Below are 20,360 nucleotides of genomic sequence, written 5' to 3'. Positions count from 1 at the left end.
CAGGGAGAGGTTGACTGAGCTCGGACTTTTCTCTCTGTAGAGAAGGAGGAAGAGAGGTGACCTGATCGAGGTGTACAAGGTAATGAGAGGCATGGATAGAGTCGATAGCCAGAGACTTTTCCCCAGGGCAGGATTGACTGTCATGAGGGGTCATAGTTTTAAGGTGTTAGGAGCAAGGTATAGAGGAGATGTCAGAGGGAGGTTCTTCACCCAGAGAGTTGTGAGCGCATGGAATAGTTTACCAGTGGTAGCCGTGGAAGCAGAGTCATGAGTAACATTTAAGCGACTGCTGGACATACACATGGACAGCAGTGAATTGAGGGGAATGTAGGTTAGGTTATTTTATTTTTGGATTAGGGTTATTCCACGGCACAACATCGTGGGCCGAAGGGCCTGTACTGTGCTGTACTTTTCTATGTTCTATACGCTCTCTGCCCATTCATGTGTCTGTCTAGATACACCTTTTTTGACACTATCGTGCACTTTACAATCTCCGCTGGCAACGCATTCCAGGCACCCACCATCCTCTGCGTAAAGAACTTTCCACGCATATCTCCCTCTAACTTTTCTCCTCTCACCTTGAACTTGTGATCCCTAGTAATTGAGTCCCCCACTCAGGGAAAATGCTTCTTGTTATCCCGATGAGCCTCCTCTGCACCCTTTCCAAAGCATCCACATCCTTTTGGTAATGTGGTGACCAGAACTGTACGCAGTATTCTAAATGTGGCTGAACCAAAGTCCGATACAACTGTAACTTGACCTGCCAACTCTTGTACTCAATACCCCGTCCGATGAATGAAAGCATGCCATATGCCTTCTTGACCATTCTATCGACCTGTGTGGTCACCTTCAGGGTGCAATGGACCTGAACACTCAGATCTCTCTCTGCATCAATTTTCCCCGGGGCTTTCCCATTTACAGTATAGTTCGCTCTTGAATTGGATCTTCCAAAATGCATCACCTCGTATTTGCCTGGATTGAACTCTGTCTGCCATTTCTCCGCGCAACTCTCTAATCTATCTACGTTCTGCTGTATTTTCTGACAGCCCCCTTCACTATCTGCTACTCCACCAATCTTAGTGTCATCTGCAAACTTGCTAATCAAGTCATCTATACATTCCTCCAGATCATTTATGTATATCTCAAACAACAGTGGTCCCAACACGGATCCCTGTGGAACACCACTGGTCACAGTTTTCTATACTGAGAAACTCCCTTCTTCTACAGCTCTCCGTCTTCTGTTGCCTAGCCATCCAGCTAACAGACCCTGGGCCCCATGTGACTTCACTTTCTCCAACAGCCTACCATGGGGAACCTGGGCAGTAAATGCTGGCCTAGCCAGCGACGCCCTCATCCTGTGAACAAATAAAGAAAAAAAAACAAAATTGATTGAAATTGCTAGCTTGTTTACAAACTGAGAGTTAGTAAAAGGTGAACACGTTCAAATATGTTCTAACACATTTCCAGGACAGGTAGGATTTGAAATAAGGCCTTCTCACTGAGAACATGGCTCAGGAGCCACAGTGGGAGGTGATGCGCAAAAATGTATGGAGGAAAACTCATGTGAGTGAAAGGTATGATATGCATAGCCATGTCAAGGTATAAAGTTGGCACTGGAGTGAGTGAGTGAGTGTGTGTGTGTGTGTGTGTGTGTGTGTGTGTGTGTGTGTTCTGCCTTTATTTTTGCAGCCATGTTCTGCTTCATTTTTCAGTGCCATACCTTGACTAATCAGAGTCAATCTGCCTGTTTTAAATTTTAAGCAAAGCTTGGCAGTTAACTGTCAGTCATTATCCAACTAGTGATTCTCCATGACAATCAATTAAAAGCTCGTTTGCGAACCATTTAAAACTCCCCTCTCAGAGTGTAAATGTAGAGCCATGTAAATGTAAATCGGAAGCCTCCGAAATGTCCACCTTCATCCTCAACCAAGGATTCCCCAGCTCCATTGTCAACAGGGCTCTCAAGCAGGTCCGACCCGCCTCCCACACTTCAGCCCCCACCCCTTCTCTTCCCTCCTGCAACAGCGATAGGGTTCCCCTTACCCTTACCTAACATCTCACTAGCATCCACATCCAGAAGATCATTGAATGCCATTCCCGCCACCTCCAGTGAGATGCCACCACCAGGCACATGTTCCCCTCCCCTCCCTTGTCTGCCTTCCACAGGGGCCGTTTCCTCTGGGACAGCCTGGTCCACACTTTCATCACCCTCAAAACCTCCCCACACCCCTAGGGCACCTTCCCCTGTAACCGGCGAAGGTGTGACACCTGCCCATTTACCTCCTCTCTCCCCACTATCTAAGGGTCCAAACATACCTTCCAGATGAAGAAACACTTCACCGGCACTTCCAAGAATCTAGTCTACTGCATTCGCTGCTCACAATGTGGCCTCCTCTACATTGGGGAAATGAAGCATAGACTTCGTGACTGCTTCGCAGAACTGCTTCTGCTCACAAAAAATAACCCTGAACTACCTGTTGCCTGCCACTTCAATGCACCACCTTGCTCCCTGCCAACACCTCTGTCTCTGGCTTGCTGCAGTGTTCCAGTGAAGCCCAACACACCTGGAGGAATAAGACCTCATTTTCTGCTTGGGGACACTGCAGTCCTCCAGACTCAGTCTTGAGTTCAATAACTTTAGGGCCTAAACTCTCCCATGTCTCAGATGCCACCCCCCACACAAAGCCTGCTACCACATAGCCTGCCACTAGACAACCCCTGTTGTTAGTCACTAACAGTCCCCATTAACAACTATTCACCCTCCCAGCTGGTTGTTAGCAATTCCTTTGTCTGTCCAACTGTCTTACTCTCTCTTTGGGCTCGATAGACTCGATAGACTATCATACACTCGCTACCCCACCCACCTCCCTATTTTCTGCATATAAACTGATGTTTTCCCAGCTACCATCAGTTCTGAGGAAGGGTCACTGGACTCACCGGATTCATAAAAATGAACGGTCCATCAAAGCATGTGTATTCTATGTCAAATGAAATTTTCAAGAATGACATTGATAGGTTTTTGTTAGATAAGGATGTCAAGTAATGAGTCCAACAAAAAATATGGCTCAAGTTAATTACAGAAGTGTCTCAAGGACTGTGAATAGACTACTCAAAAGTTAGCTTCTGATTTGGTGAAAGTCAGGAAGTTTGAAATGAATGGAGCTATTTGAGACACAGGGACACAGATGAATCAACAGACAGCTTCTGTTGGAAGAAAACGTTTACATGTTTTGAAACTAAAGGATGTTTCCTTTTAAATATCAAAATTTAGGGCTGAATCATACATTATTTTTGGCTCAGTCCAAGTTGCACTGAGTTTTTTTGGAAGGTTTCTCGCCATGAGGCCAATTGGATTTTCTTGCCCTATCTTAAACCCACCTATTTTATTAGCTCCCACACCCCATGATATCTTTCATATCCAATTTATGCCCCTTCTTACCACAGGCCCTTCTCAAAACAACTCAATACTCAGTTGATAGCTGCCAAAGCACTGGTATCCCTTGTGCTCGTGCCATCTTTAAAAGCCCATTGTATTGGGATTGTGGATGTGTCCAGAACCAGGGGTCACAGCATCAGATTTAGGGTAGACCATTTATGGCAGAAATGAGGAAACACTTCTTCACCCAAAGAGTGGTGAGCCTGTGGAATTCATTACCACAGGAAGTAGTTGATGCCAAAACATTGAATGTATTCAACAGGCAGCTAGATTTGGCCTTTGGGGGTGAGAGGGATCAAAGGTTATGGGGGAAAGCAGGATTAGGCTACTGAGTTGGTTAATCAGCCATGATTGTGATGAATGGCAGAACAGACCTGAAGGGCTGAATTACCTCTTCCTGCTCCTATCTTCTATGTTTCTATTTTGCTATGTGGACATGGACAAGCACTGTCATTCTGCAGCCACCCTGCACAGTTTCTAACCTTTGACCTAGACATGGTGGCCAGAGGAAAATCATTGCCCCACTTTGCTGGATGAGGTGGCACGAATGTGGGTCTTTCTCGTTCTCCAGGAATGGTAGAGGAGGCCACAATACCACGCCATGCCAATCTGGTTCAACGTTGCCAGCCATGTTAAAGTCATCTCAGTGAACTGGAGGAATGCCCAGCACTGTAGGAAGAAGGTCAATAGCCTTCACCACTCTGCCAGTGTAAGCACTGTCACTGTCTCTCCAACACCTCACACTCACTCTCGTATTATACCAAGATCCAATGAAAGCTCATACTCTAATACTTTCATTAATGCCTGCATCATCTCCCTTCTCTCGCTTGTCACCCATCCCAAATCCTAACATCACTAATGCTGCATGCCTTCAGGCACTACAAGCCAGGCAGAACTTAGAGTCATAGAGTCACAGAGTAATACAGCATGCAAACAGGTCCTTCGGCCCAAACTAGCACATGCTGACCATCGTGCCCACTCAGTTAGTTCCAATTGCCCACATTTGATCCATATCCCTCTAAACCATTCCCATCCATGTACCTATCCAATTTTCTTTGCTATTCTCCTGCCTCAACCAGGTGGTCTGGTAGCCCATTCCATACACACATCACTCTCTGCATGAAGAAGCTGCCCCTCAGGTCCTTCTTAAATCTATCCCCTCTCACCTTAAACCTATGCCCTCTAGTTTTCAATACCCCATCCGTGGCAAAAAGACGATAAGCATTCATCCTATTTATGCCCCTCATGATTTTATACACCTCAATAAGGTCACCCCTCAAACATCAACATTCCGAAGAATAAAGTCCTATCCTGACCAACCTCACCCTATAACTCAGGCTGACTAGTCCTGGCAACATCCTTGTAAATCTTTCCAGTTTAACTATGTCTTTCCTGTAACAGTGTGACTAAGACTGTACACAATACTCCAAGTGTGGCCTCACCAATGACATATACAACTGTAACATAAAGTCCCAACTCCTATACTCAATGCCGTGACTGATGAAGGTCAGCATGCTAAATGCCTTCTTCACCACCCTGTGATGCCGCCTTCAACAAACTATGTACTCGTACTCCTAGGTCCCTCTGTTCCACAACACTCCTCAGGGCCTTACCATTTACTGTATAAGTTGTACCTTAGCTTGACTTTCAAAAGTGCAACACCCCACACTTATCTGTATCGAATTGCATTTGCCAATTCTCAGCCCACTTCCTCATTTGATCAAGATCCCTCTGTAATTTTTGATAACATTCACTATCAAGGATACCTCCTAACTTTGTTTCATCCGAAAACTTACTAAACATTGAAACTGACTTCCAAAAGATGAGATCTGGGTGCAGCATGCACTCATTGCCTACAAAATGATCATAATGCCAAAATCTGATTTGCATTGTCCAGACAAACTTAAGCCTCAATGGGGTGTTTTTTTGAGGTGACATTTTCTGCCTGTAAATAAAATTTCATGTTTGTCTTTGTCTGATTGCTTACCTATGATTGATGTTGCCCTACTGGACAATGACAAGCTGTGGGGTCAATCTTGGGCATTGAAGACAGGCTAGCACTGACTTAAAGGGTGTTCAGATTGGTTGCAGCTAAAGACAAGTAAAGCGTGTACCCTGGTGATTAAACAGCAACTCGGGTGAGAGAATGAAACTGTTTGTACCTATGAGTATCAGTCATACCAGTCAGTTATGTGCTGTGTAGTTATTTTGTGGCTTCCATATTGCTAGTGAAAGGCAATGCTGGGTGACCAATGCTTTCTACATTTCCAGTGGTTTCAATGATGGCAGTCGTTTGAGTGGTGAGTTTTTCTGCAAAGAGACCGTGGTAAGATGAGGCATTCATTGTTTGTAACAGATGCTATAGGGATGCAGTGTGTAGTTATTGTGATAATTTTGCTAATATATGGTGACATAATTGCTAGGCCTCATTGCAGAAATCACTCAAAAACCTCAATGCAACTCATAATCAACCTAAACAAATATAGTATTCAGCCCTTATGGGTTAAGTTGAACCACTAAAAACGTTTTAAACATGTTTTGAAATTTTAACTACCAGTCAATTTGCAAATTTTAATATTCTGGGCAATTGATTTATTTTAACATTTCTTAGAGGCAACTAGTAAAACGACTTATTTTTATTTAATCACGTGCTGCCAACTTGTTTTCAGTAGGAAGTCATGCAGTTCTATAATCAGTGGATATCAATCCAGGAATCATTGCAGATTTCCTCTCCAAGGCTATTCTAGCTTCTTTGAGGTGTGCAAAGTTAAGAATTCAGTTTGTTTTACCATTCTTGGTCTGTGCCAAAAAGGCTTCACAAGCTGGCTGATCACCAGTTTGGAACAGCACAGTACAATGTTTCTGCCCTAAGTGCTTTTTTTTCATTACAAGAGAAATAATAATGGCATAAGCCATAATTTATTGCTGAAAAGAAGTTTTCAATGACAAAATTGAAGCTGAATAATTTTAATTGTGTGACTTTTCACATTATTGCTTCATTTCAGTATACTTACAACATCATTTTAGAAATTCCATGTTCTTTATTCTGAAGTAATTTGTATTCCCTCATTTGAATGAGTATACAGAAATAATTACATCTGCTATCACACAGTAAACTATGGGGCTTAGATTGGATTTAAACAGCCATTTTCCAAACTGGTTGGCAGAGAGGAAACAAGGAATAGGAATTAATGTGTCCTTTTCAAATTGGGACACAGTAACTCGTGGGGTGCCACAGGGATCAGTGCTGGGACCCCAGCTATTCGCAATATTTATTAATGATTTGGATGAAGAAACAAAATGTAATATCTCCAAATTTGCAGGTGATACCAAGTTGAGTAGGAGGTCACACAGTGATAAGGATGCAGAGATCCTTCGGGATTATCTTGACAGGTTAGGTGAGCGGGCAAATCAATGGCATTTGCAGGATAATTTGGATAAATGTGAGGTTATTCACTTCAAAAGCAAAAACAAGAAAGCAGATCACTACCTTAATGACTGTAAATTGGGGGAGGGGAGTGTGCAGTGGGACCTGGGTGTTCTTGTACACCAGTCACTAAAGGTAAGCATGCAGGTGCAGCAGGAGCAAATGGTATGTTGACCTTCATTGCAAGAGGTTTTGAGAACAGGAGCAGGGATGTGTTGTTGCAATTGTACAGGGGCTTGGTGAGACCACACCTGGAATATTGTGTGCTGTTTTGGTATTCTTCTCTGAAGAAGGATGCTTTTGCTCTCGAGGGAGCAGAAAAAATGTTTTTTGTAACAGATGTGCAGGAAATTTAGTGCCTGCATAATGCTTTGCTATTTAGTGACATTCACAATACGTTACTTCGTATCCATGAAGCTCACTGCTGGAAGGGGACTTCTCGACAGGATGAGTGAGAAACTTTTCAACCCGTGTTACATCCAGTCCAGAACAAGATCACTGCAACTCTGTCATCAAACTACAGTATTCTACAATGAAGCTGAGTTTCAAACTACCATTGAATTGGCAATGTGGATTAATTTCCACATTTTGCAAGTCACCTTCCAAAGAAGACAGAAATCAACGATTAAATTCAAAATTGCTTCCAGTGTGCCAGCACAGCCTTTGGCCATCCGAGCAGTACAATATTTGATAAAAAGACCTCAAAACAAGCTGAAAGCTCATAGATGACAAGGGGATAGAGTTACTTGTCCTCTTGTGACATGGACAATGTACAGTAAATGCCTCAAATCATTAGACCATAAACCATAAGACATAAGAGCAGAAGTAGGCCATTCAGTCCATTGACCTGCTCCACATTTTCAGTGAGATCATGGCTGATCTGATAAGCTTCAACTTCATTTCCGTATTTTGTCGATGACACCAAAATCAGTGGTATAGTCAACAGTGAAGAAGGCTGTCTAAGATTACAAAGGGATCGTGATCAATTGGGCCAATAGGCTGAGAAGTGGCAGATAGGGTTTAGTTTGGATAAATGCAAAGTGTTACATTTTGGTAAAAAGAACCAAGGCAGGACTTGGACAGTCAATGGTAGGGTCCTGGGCAGTGTTGTCAAACCTAGAGAGGCCTAGGGATTTAGGTACATTGTAGTTTGAAAGTTGCATGTCAGGTAGACAAGATGGTTAGGAAGGTGTTTAGCGCAAAGGTTGGCCTGACAATTGTAAAGTTTTAGCAAAACCTCATTACTTTTATATTCCATTCCCTTTGAAATAAAGGGAATCATTCCATTTGCCTTCCCTATTACTAAATGAATACTATTCTTCAGCGTTCACAGTCCACGGTTCCCTGAAAGTGGCAACACAAGTGGATAAGATGATCGACAAGGCATATAGCATGCTTACTTTCAACTGTTGGGGCATAGGGCCTAAAAAGTGACAAGTCATGAGGAGCTGTACAGAAGTTTAGTTTGGCCACTTTTGGAATATTGTGTACAGTTCTGGTCACCAGCTACCAGAAGAGTGTGGAGGCTTTGTGCAGAATATAGAAGTGTTTTGCCAGGATGTTGCTTGGTTTGGAGGGGATTAGCAATGAGGACAGATTGGTCAAACTTGGTTTATTTTCACTCAAGATCAAAGAATGAGGGGCAGCATGACAGAACATTTCAAACTTATGAAAGGCATGAATAGAATAGAGAGTCAAAGTCTTTTTCTCAGGATACAAATGTCAATTACTAGTGGACACAGGTTTAAGGTAAAAGGAAATAAATTTAAAGGAGATGTGACAGGCAAGTTTTTTTATACTGAGAGTGGCAATCACCTGGAATGTGCTGCCAGAGGAAATGGCGGAGGCAAATATAAAAGCAACATTTAAGAAATATCTTGATGGATATATGAAAAGACAGGGAATACAGGAGTAGAGACCAAGTAGAGACAAAGGGCTTTTAATTTAGAAAGACATTAAGTGTCAGCTTGGGCACAAAAACAAAGTTGCTGGAAAAGCTCGGCAGGTCTGGCAGCATCTGTGGAGGAGAAAACAGAGTTAACGTTTCAGGTCCGGTGACCCTTCCTCAGAACTGTTCTGTGGAAGGGTCACCAGACCCGAAACTTTAACTCTGTTTTCTCCTCCACAGATGCTGCCAGACCTGTTAAGCTTTTCCAGCAACTTTGTTTTTGTTCCGGATTTACAGCATCCACAGTTCTTTTGGTTCTTATTAAGTGTCAGCTTAGACTTGGTAAGCCTAAGGGCCTGTTCCTTAGCTGTACTGCTTTTTGTTCTCTTTTTGAGAGGTATCGTGATAGATACGTGTATAGGCAGAGAATAGAGGGATACAGACCGCAGGGAGGCAAAAAGCTTTTAGTTTAGAAAGGCACCATGCGTCAGCGCAATTTTGGTCTTATTACACTTTTCATTTTCAAATTTGCGGACATAGATAGACATTCTTGACCCATCAGGCTTCTCTTTCTCTGTGTTTTCAAATTAATTTTAAGGGCCGCCTAATTACTGATACTGCAACCAGAGACCCAGGAGTTTGCAGATTCAAGAATTTACTTTCAGATATCAAATTTCAATGAAAGGCTTTGTCTATTACATGTTTGACCTTTTGATAATATCTGAAACAAAGTCCTTGAGATTTTGAGAACCCTGAGTTAATAACATTCACCTCCTCAAAAGGTTTAATCACATTTGTTCGGCGTGACTTCCCCCTAACAAAACCATGCTGACTATCTCTGATCAAACTTTGCTTTTTCCAGCAGAGATTAATCCTCTCCTTCAGAATCTCTTCAAATAGTTTCCCTACCCCTAAGGTTAGATCACTGGCCTGTAATTTGCTGCTGTGTCCCTACCACAGTTCTTTACATTAGCTCTTTACCAGTCCTCTGGCACCACACCTATGGCCAGAAAGGAATTCAAACTATGAATCAGGGCCTCTGTAATTTCCTTCTCAATTCCACAGCAACCTGGTATACAACTCATGCAGAACCAGGAATCTGTTCACTTTTTAACCCACCATGTTCACTGTGTGGAATTTGCACGTTGTCCCAGTGTTTGTATGGTTTCATCCGTGTGCTCCAGTTTCTACCCATAGTTCGAAGATGTGCAGGTTAGACGGATTGGCCATGCTAAATTGTCCAGTAGTGTTATGGATGTGTGAACAAGGTGGATTATTCATGGTAACTGCAGCATTACAGGGAAAGAGTAAGAAGTTGGATTTGTGTGAGTTTGTGCACTTCGGAGGGTCAGTGAAGACTCAATGGGCCAAATAGCCTTTTTCTGCACTGTAGGGATTTTATGGTTCTATGAAAACCTCCCATACCATCTCATTCTCTGTGTCAAACACTCAAGACTCTCAAAGTCCCCGTCCCTGAATTCTATACCTACATTTTCTTCTCCTGATTGAACAGAGTTGTGAAGTAATTGCTTAATAATCTACCAATGTCCTTTGTCCTTCGTAGGCCCTTTTCTTTCCCTGGTTATTCTCTTCCCATTGATATACAAATAGCACATCATGGAATTCTCCCTAATCTTACCTGCCAGGGTTTTTCCATGACCCCACTTCGCTGTCCTAATTGCTTTCTTAAGATCCACTCTGCACTTGCACTACTCGACTAGGGCCTAAGTTAATTTGGCTCCTTTGTCCCTGTTAAAGACCTCTAGTTATATGAGTTTAGAAGGAAGAGTGTTGATCTCATTGAAAACATAGGAGAGCTTGACAAGTTAAATGCCGAGAGGCTTTTTCTCCTCATAAGATATAAAAAACTCTTCCATATACCCAGCAAAAGATCTAAACCCTTTACACAATGTCTATCCCAATTAAAGTTGGGTAAGTTGAATTTCCCTAATATAATCACCCATGTTTGTTTTTACACACCTCAGTGGATTGTCTCCATGTCTGCTCCCCTGTTGCTTGTTGACTGTTTGACAGTCTATAGTATACTCCCATCAATGTGCCTGCCACTTTTTCAGTTCTAAGCTGTATCCGTAAACCTCCATCTGAAGACCATTCCGGGATATCCTCCTTCCTTCATGCAGTAACTGACTCCTTAACAATAATGCAGCACAACCTCCTCTTTTACACTCTCCCAAGCCCTGCCTGAAACCCCTATACCTTGGAATGTGGAGTTATCAGTTCTGCCCCTCCATCTGCCACATCCTTGATGGCAGTAACATTGTAATTTCACACGTCAACCCATGCCCTCAACTCACTTGTCTTACTCCTGACATTAAAGTAGAGGCGATCCAGCCTTGCCTTACTCCTTGAGCCACAACATGGATGAATTCCCTCTGTCGTAATTGCTTTACTAAAGTATCCTGTGTCCTTACTCTTCTAACAATCTGTGTCCCCTTTTCTTATAGAATTGCTTCGAATTCCCTCCAACTGCACTAACAAACCCACCTACTAAGGCAGTAAGAACCGCCAATGCTGAAGTCAAAGATAACACAGTGAAGAAAGGTCCTGACCCAAAATGTCAACTTTCCTGCTCTTCTGATGCTAGCTGGCCTGCTGTGTTTCTCCAACTCTACAAAGAAGTTGGTCTCCTTTTGGATCAGGTAGATGTGGTCTGAACTGCTCTGTTTTCGATAATGCTGTTTTCAAATCTCAGTAGTTTCATCCCTCAACCGATCTTCATGAATCATTGACACAATCTTCTATTAATTCATACAGAAACATTATAAATAGAAACAGAATTAGGCCATACAACCTTTTTAGTCTGCTCAGCCATTCAATATTATCATGGTTGTTCATCCTATTTGTTCCTGTCTTCTCCCAAAACCTTAAGGATTATATTTAACTAACGCGTGTTCATGGAAGTATTTAATGTTTCACCCTCAACCACTTTCTGTGGTCTCACCAAGGTGTTTTACAGGTGGGGCAAAATATCCTACTCCTATGCTCCAATACTCTCACTATGAAGACCAATATACCACTTTCTCCACTACCTGCTGCACCTGCATGCTTACTTTCAGCAACTGATGTACAAGGACACCCAGATCTTGTTGTACCTCTCCCTTGCCTAATCTATTGCCGCTCAGATAATAATCCGCCTTGCTGTATTGGTCCAAAAGCAAATTTATCCTCATTATATTTCATCTTCCATGCATTTTCCCAGTCATCCAAATTGTCCAAATCACACAAAAGCAGTTCTGCATCCTCTTCTCAGTTTACTCTCTTACTCAGCTACGTGTCATCTTTAACTTGGAGCTATTACATTTTGTCCCTTCTTCTAAGTCATAAATATATATTGTGAATAGCTAGGGTCCAAGCACAAGTCCTTGTGGTACCCCACTAGTCACTGCCTGGCACTGGGAAAAAAGACATGATTATTCCTACTCTTTCTAGCCTTCTGCCAACCAGTTCTATATCCATGTCAGTACATTAACCAATCCCATCTGCTTTAATTTTACACACTAATCTCTAATGATGGACTTTATCAAATGCTTCCTGAAAGTCAAGTTGATTCATATCCACTAGCTCCCCGTTATCAACTCTACTCGTTACATCCTCAAAAAACTTCAGATTTGGCAAGTGTGATTTTCTGGCATAAATCCATCCTGTCTCTCAGGGGTGCTGAATTAAACCTGGCTGTTTATAGCTCTTATTTAATTTGGGATTGAAGGCCTTTAGAACTCTTTAAATTTGTAAGATTCTTTCTTTCCTCCTTGCCTTGCAATCATATAATTGCTGGATATCCAAAATAACAAAGAAGCTGGTTAACTTGTATTTCAGGTTTGCTGTTTAATTTTGAAGAAATTCTATATCTTAAAAATCTCTTTTTTAATAATGCCATGTTTTATAGAAGTGTAGAAACATAGAAGATAGGAGCAGAAGGAAGCCATTCAGCTCTTCCAGACTGCTCTGCTATTCATCTCAATCATGTTGATCATCCAACTCAATAGCCTAATCCTGTTTTCTCACTATAATCTTTGATCGCAGTCACCCCAAGTGCAATATCAAGTTGTTTCTTGAATACATTCAATGTTTTGGCATCAACTATTTCCTGTAATAATGAATTTCACAGGCTCAGCACTCTCTGGGTGAAGAAATTTCTCCTCATCTCCGTCCTAAATCATCTACCCTGAATCCTCATGCTATGACCCTTGGTTCTGAACATGCCTACCATTGAGAACATATTCCCTGCATCTACCCTGCCCAGTCCTGTTAGAATTTTGTAAGTCTCAATGAGATTTCCCTCTTCATCTGAACTCTACCGAAAACAATCCTAAACTAGTCAATCTCTCCTCATACATTAGTCCCACCATCCCCAGAATCAGCCTGGTAAACCTTTGCTGCACTCCCTTGAAAGCAACAGCATCCTTCCTCAGAAAAGGGGACCAAAATTGCACACAATATTCTAGGTGTGCTTCACCAATGGCCTGTATAATTGCAACAAAACTTCCTCGCTCCTGTACTCGAAACCTCTCGCAATGAAGGCCAACACACCAGTTGTTTTCTTTACTCCCTGCTGCACCTGTAGGCTTACCTTCAGCAACTGGTGTACAAGGACACCCAGGACCACTGCACACTCCCCTCTCTGAACTCACAGCCATTCAGGTAATAATATGGATTCTTGTTTTTGCTTCCAACATGAATAACCTCACATTTATCCAAATTATACTGCATCTGCTATTGACTTGTCCACTCCCCCAACCTGCTGAGATCATGCTGAAGGATCTCTGCATCCTTGTCACTGTGCACTCTCCCGCTCAAGTGAGTATCACCTGCAAATTTGGAAATGTTACATTTTGTTCCCTCATTCAAATCATTAATATATGTTGTGAATGGCTGGGTTTCCAGTCCCAATTCCTGTGGTATGTCAGGTTTAGTGTGTTGATGAGTTAAATCTTCCTGCCTGAGAACTTTTCTTTCCTAAAGTTACTAGTTGTATCTATTTCATTCTTTAAAACGTTTTTTTGCAAATGAATTTTAAAAATGCCAGAGGTCACAATTTCAAGATTTTCAACAAGAGAAACATTAGGAGAAACTACTCTGAGAGTTATTAGGATTTGCAATGTGCTGCCAGGGAGAGTGGGAGAGGCAGATTCCATAGAAAAGAGAACTGGATTACTTTTATTGTGAAATAAACTTCCCCAAAATGAACAACTCAATGTTAAATGTAAAATGTTGTGATGTGTTTCAGTGCAGTAAAGATATGCAATTCCTTACCACACCAAAAAGTCTGTTGGTTTTGCCTTCATGGGTATCCTGCCATTAAGATTCTGAAATCAGTGTTTCATAGACCATTTAAAGGTACCCTTAAAGGTCCCACATTAAAGAATACCTGATAGTTCTCCCAGTGTCTTGTTAAGCATTGATTCCTTTAGCAGAACCACATCAATATCGGTCAATTCTTAATATACATTAACTGCTATATTTTAAACATCGATTCCTTTAGCAGAACCACATCAGTATTGGTCAATTCCTGATACACATTTACTGCTATATTTTCTAATATATCAGCTGCTTGCCAAACCTGCCTCATACACTGAAATACTTTGTGATAATGTTTGACATAAATGTAGGCATCACAAGATAAAAACAATTCCATTCTAATTCATCTCACTCCAAAACTGTTTGGATATAATATATTTTAGAAAAGGTATGCCTTACTTCACTCCAATTGCTCACAGTCCAGTTTGACGGACATGGAATATCTCTTTTGCAAGTCATTTGAGTCCTTGGCTTGAGACGTTGATTGCACTCTGAACTGGGAAGTGCCTGCTCATCTGTCCCCACTGTTCGAACACAGAGAACTGTACGTTTCTTAATACCTGAGTCACCGCATGTTGTTGAGCATTTCTGCCATTCACCAGCCCACCACCTGTAAAATCAAACATCAAATGATAACGTTTACAAATGATAAGAGAAAATACATGCTTTATTAATTCTGATTTTGGACAATTAACAAGAAATTGGGACATCACTTTTGACACATTGTCGTTTCTCTGCAAAAATGTTTCCAAATAAGATGACTTGAAATATATTAATTTAGCACTTTACATGCATGGACCATCTAACAATCAGTTACAACTGCAGGAGCATAATATCCCTGATCTTTTTGGAGGCATAAGGTGAATTATACACACCTCTGCTGGTGGGATCATTAAATACCCACCACCTACACACCCAGGCCTCCCCTCACCACGACTAAACTAGTGGGCGTGGTGGTGACAGATAGTCCACCCACCAGTCATCGCGGTCTATGGCTCAGAAAAAGACCCTTCAGCTCATCAATTCTGTGCTAGTCCAAAGCAAGCACCAAACCATTCCAATCCCAATTTCCAGCATTTAGCCCAGGACTTTGCATGGATTAGCATCACAAGTGCACATCTAATTACTTCAGAACTATTATGAGGGTTTTTGCCTCTCCCACCTTTAAAAACAATGAGTTCCAGATTTCCAGCGCTCTCTGGGAGACTTCTTTTTCCCTCACCTCCCCTAACACTTTACCTTAAATCCCCGGATCATTGATTACTCCTCCTGGGGAAAAGTTTCTTCCTGTCTATGCCCCTCATAATTTAAAACATCTTAATTGTGTCCCCTTCTCAATCTCCTCTGTTTCAAGGAAAACAACTCTAGTCTGTCCAATCTCTCTTCTGGAGTAAAGCTCTCCAGCCCAGGCAACATCCTGCTAAATCTTCCCTATGCCCTATGCAGTGTAATTACATCCCTCTGGCAATGCGGATTCCAGAATTGCATACAATAGTCTAGCTGTGGTCTACCCAACATTTTACATTCTTCTTCTATGCCTTGGCTAATAGAGCATATGTCTTTTAATCACTTTATCCATCAATCATGCAATCTCAAGGGACTACAGGATATGCACAGCAAGATCCTGCTGTTCCCCAGTGCTCTCAGGGTCCCACAATTCAATCTGCATTTTGTGAATCCAAGATAATAAAATGTGAGGCTGGATGAACACAGTAGGCCCAGCAGCATCTCAGGAGCACAAAAGCTGACATTTCTTTTGTGCTCCTGAGATGCTGCTGGGTCTGCTGTGTTCATCCAGCCTCACATTTTATTATCTTGGATTCTCCAGCATCTGCAGTTCCCATTATCACTGATACAATTTTAACCTCACTGTGAAGCCTCTTCCAGGGATGCCTAACCTGAAGAAGTTACCCTCCTCCCTCCGGACCAACTTCAGGGAATCTCTCTCCCACTGCAACTCTCTTGTAATCTCTTCAGCTCCATCTTCGGTCCGCCTCCCCCTCTCTCCCTATTTATTCCAGAACCCTCACCCCATCCCCCTCTCTGATGAAGGGTCTAGGCCCGAAACGTCAGCTTTTGTGCTCCCGAGATGCTGCTGGGCCTGCTGTGTTCATCCAGCCTCACATTTTATTATCATCAATCTGCATTTTCTCTGCTTATCCTGCCCATGTGCATCACTTCACACTTACCCAGATTAAATTCCATTTGCTGTTGATTGGCTCATCTGAGCAGCCCATCATTATCCCTGTGTGATCTAAGAGTATTCTTCTCACTATTTACCACCCAGCCAATTTTTGCATCATCTGTGAATTTACAGGTTAGCATTCCTCCAGTCAGTCTGAATCATTTATATAAACCACAAACAGCAAGGGTCCTGACACTAATCCCTGAAGAACTCCTCTGTGCATAGGCTTCCTGTTACAAAAACACTTCTTGACCACCATCCTCTGCTTCTTGCCAATCCCGGTTTCCTCCGGGTACTCTGGTTTCATCCCAGAGTCCAAAGATGCACAGATTAGGTGGATTAGCCATGCTAATTGCAGGGTTAAGGGGAATAGGGTAGAGGTCTGGGTAGGGTGCTCTTTGGAGGGTCAGAGCAGACTCAATGGGCTGAATAGCCTCTTTCCACGCTGTAGGGATCTATGTTACAAAGATTAGCCAGGTGGTGAACAGTGAAGAAGAATGTTTTAGATTACATGAGGATATAAATGGATTGGTTAGTTGGATAAAATAGTTGCAAATGGAATTTAACCCTGAACACTGTGAGATAATGAACTTCCAAACACGTAAGAAGACGAAGGGTACCCATTAAATGGCAGGGCACTAGGAAGTTCCAAGGTATTCAGGCATCTTGACAACAGATCTCTGAAGCTGGCAGGATAGGTTAACAGGGTAGTTAAGAAGGCGTACGGGACATTTGTCTTTATCAGCTGTGCAATGATTATAAGAGCAGGCATGTTATGTTGGAGCTGTACAGAGCTTTGGTTAGGCCACAGCTGGAGTCCTGTTTGCAGTTCTGCTCACAGTGCAACAGAAAGGGTGTGATTGCACTGGATGAAGTGCAGAGAAGATACACCAGAATACTGCCTGGGATGGAGCATTTCAGCTGTGAAGAGGGGGTGAAAAAGTTTGAGTTGTTTTCTTCAGAGCGGAGAAGGAGGTCTGATTATGGTGGACAGGATGGATAGAAAGCAACTGTTCCCCTTAGACAAAGGGTTAATAATGAGAGGGCATAATTTTAAAGTGAAAGGCAAGATGCCACATGCAGATTTTACCCAGAATCTGGAATGCACCGCCTGGGAGGGGAGTGATATGGGAAGCATCACATCCTTTAAAAAGTACCTGGATGAACATCTGAAATGTCATAACATGCAAGGCTGTGGGCCAAGTGTGGGAAAGTGAGTCTATTGTAGATGCACAATAGTTTTTTTTTGTCAGTGTAGATTTGATAGACCAAAGACCTCTTCTGAACTGTTTGATTTTATGATTCTATCTCATTTGATAAAGGGAAATGTGTATTCAACAGAATAATGGATCAAGACCTGACCCATGTGTAAGGTAAAGTGATCCCAAAGGACCATAGGTTTGCTCTCCTATTAGAGAGAGAGAGCGAGGTCTGGTGGTGTTTTAACCTGATGGGCATGATGCATCAGGCAAGGGGAAAGGTTGAGGAGGAAGGACCTTCATGGTAACGTCAGTCATCCAGCTAATTTGATAAAGTGACTGCCTGAGCCACATGTAAAGCACCCCTGAAAACCTTTGCATGTGACTCGTTACCATCCTTGATTTAATATTTTCAAGATTTCTTATCCGATTTGGGACTCTTTTGCAAATGTATGCAGCTGACCTTTCTAGTTTTATCTCTAGTTTTTGGACAAGCATATGGACGTACATGGAATAGTGTAGGTTAGATGGGCTTGAATTCGGTATGACAGGTCGGCACAACATCGAGGGCCGAAGGGCCTGTACTGTGTTGTAATGTTCTATGTTCTATGTCCTCTCCCCGATGTAATCTCTCAATTCCATATTTCATTCCCCAGGTTTTTACTCTTATCATTTGATTAAGACAACTGAACAGCATGAATGTGGACAATAAACAACGCAGATACGCTGAGAAAGCTTCATAAATTAATCAAGACATAAAAACTTGCATTATGAACTGATGCTAGCATAGTATTTTATGGACCTGATGAGTTTATTGGGTATCTGTATTCAGAGACCAATGGCTGCCAGTTCACAGGGAATTTTCTGACTAACAAGACAAACAATTTGAACAATTTCGCCAGAATTTTAGAGATAGTGACCATAACAATGTGCTTTCTAAGCTTGTTAAGGAAAAGGAAAAAGATGGCCAGCAGGAAAGTGTATTGAATTGTGGGAAAAACAGATTTATTAAATAAGGAAGCATCTGGTCAAAGTAGACTGGGGGCAACTACTTGAGGACAACTTTATAACAAAACAGTGAGAGGATTCAAAAAGGAACTGGGGAGAGTACAGGCCCAACATGCTCCCTTTCAGGTGAAATATAGGAGCAACAAGCCCAGAGAATCCTGAATGTCTAGGAATACGAAGGTCTAAAGGAAAACAGAGGCATATAACATGTCAAAAAGGGAACAAATCAGTGGAGGCCTGAGTGGGCTACAGAGCATGTGGGACTTATGAAGGAGAGCAAAGGCTAGGCATGAGAAAACCAACGTCGGGCAAAATTAGGGAAAATGCCAAGATTTTCTATTAGTATATCAGGGGGGAAGAGAATAATCAGGGAAAGAGTAGGGCTCATTAGGGATCCAGAGGGAGGCATTGCTAAAGTGTTAACAAGTATTGCGCAACTGTTTTCACAGGAGGAGGCAGAATGTATGTACAGTGGAAGGTGGATTGTGAGGTTCTTGAGGTTCAGAGCCTGGATTAGTATATGGAACTATGATATTGCAGCCATTACAGAAACTTGGTTGACAGAAAGGCCAGCCTGCAGGTCAACGTTCCAGGGTTTAGATGTTCCAGGTGCGGTAGAGAGGGATGTAAAAAGGATGAAGAATGTCACAGCTACACTAAGTTCTCCAATACTGACTCAGACTCCCTTAGAAGGGGCAGAATTTGTTAGGTGCATCCAGGATTGTTTCTTAAAATAACATATATATAGTCCAACAAGGGACGAGGTCGTACTAGGAAAGGGAGAAGATTGTTGGAGCCTTGTCAGAGATTTTTGTATCCTCTTTAGGTGATGTCCCAGAAGACTGGAGAATAGCCAGTGTTGTTGCTTTGTTTGAGAAGGGCAAAAGGGATAATCCAGGAAATTATAGTCCAGCGTCCCTTACATTACTTCTAAGGAAATAACTGGAGAGGATTCTTCGTGACAGGATTAACTCACATTTGGAGAGAAATGGACATATTAGGGATAGTCAGTTTGTCTTCTTGCAAGTGATGATTTGCTCACAAATTTGAGTTTTTGAGGACGTAGCGAAGTTGACTGATGAGGCTGGGACGGTGGATATTGTCTACATGGTCTCTACTAAGGCATTTAGCAAAGTCCTTCACGGTTGTCTGCTCCAGAAGATTAAGTCACATGGGATCCATAGTGAGTTGGTAAGTTGGATACAAAATTCTGTCACAGAAGACAGAAGGTAGTTGTGGAGAGTAGGTTTTCTGACTAGAAGTCTGAAACCAGTGGTGCTCTGCGTGGATCAGTGATGGAATCTCTGTTGCTTGTAATATTTTGAATCCGATTAGTAAATTTGCAGACAACACAAAAATTGGTGCAGTTTTGGACAGCAATGAAGTATATCAAAGGATACAGAAGAATATAGATCAGTTACAAAGCCGGGCAGAGAAATGGCTGATGAAGTTTAATCCAGACAAGTGTGAGGTGTGCATTTTGGGAGGTCAGAGAAAGGCAATAAATTTCCCCTTAGTGTCAGCTCCAAATCCATGCTAACCTCACCACCAAATCTCTCTCATTCTCATGCTCCAGTTATTATCCATTTCTCAGCTTTTGTCAGGCCTTTCCTTCCCTCTTTGGCCCTGTTGAAATTTGTACATCTAACTATGAAGCCACACAGAATCCTTTTCTATTCACAGACAACTTAAAATTCATAACACAAGCAAATCTCTGTGACTTAAATTATTGCATTTAAGACAAAACATTTTCCCCCTGTCAAGGACAGAAGCAAAGAATGGAATAAAATAGCCTTTATTGTCACATATATTCAATGAGGTCAGAAGGCAGATGACACCAGGTTACAGTCCAACAAGTTTATTGAAATCACAAGCATTTGGAGTGTTGCCCCATTGGC

At 42.1% G+C, this 20,360-nt stretch overlaps 1 protein-coding gene across 1 annotated transcript in view; it reads right to left on the bottom strand.

Annotated features, from left to right (window-relative positions):
- The window catches only part of adamts12 (ADAM metallopeptidase with thrombospondin type 1 motif, 12), a 532,086-nt gene that overhangs the window by 60,540 nt on the left and 451,186 nt on the right, over positions 1–20,360 (bottom strand). Inside the window, exon 18 of the mRNA XM_059649383.1 lies at positions 14,470–14,680. Within this exon, the coding sequence (XP_059505366.1) occupies positions 14,470–14,680 (211 nt within the window). The remainder of the gene's footprint in view (positions 1–14,469; positions 14,681–20,360) is intronic.

Source organism: Stegostoma tigrinum, chromosome 1, assembly GCF_030684315.1.
Source record: "Stegostoma tigrinum isolate sSteTig4 chromosome 1, sSteTig4.hap1, whole genome shotgun sequence".
NCBI classification, from domain to species: Eukaryota; Metazoa; Chordata; class Chondrichthyes; order Orectolobiformes; family Stegostomatidae; genus Stegostoma; species Stegostoma tigrinum.
This window is presented reverse-complemented; position numbering and strand designations above follow the sequence as displayed.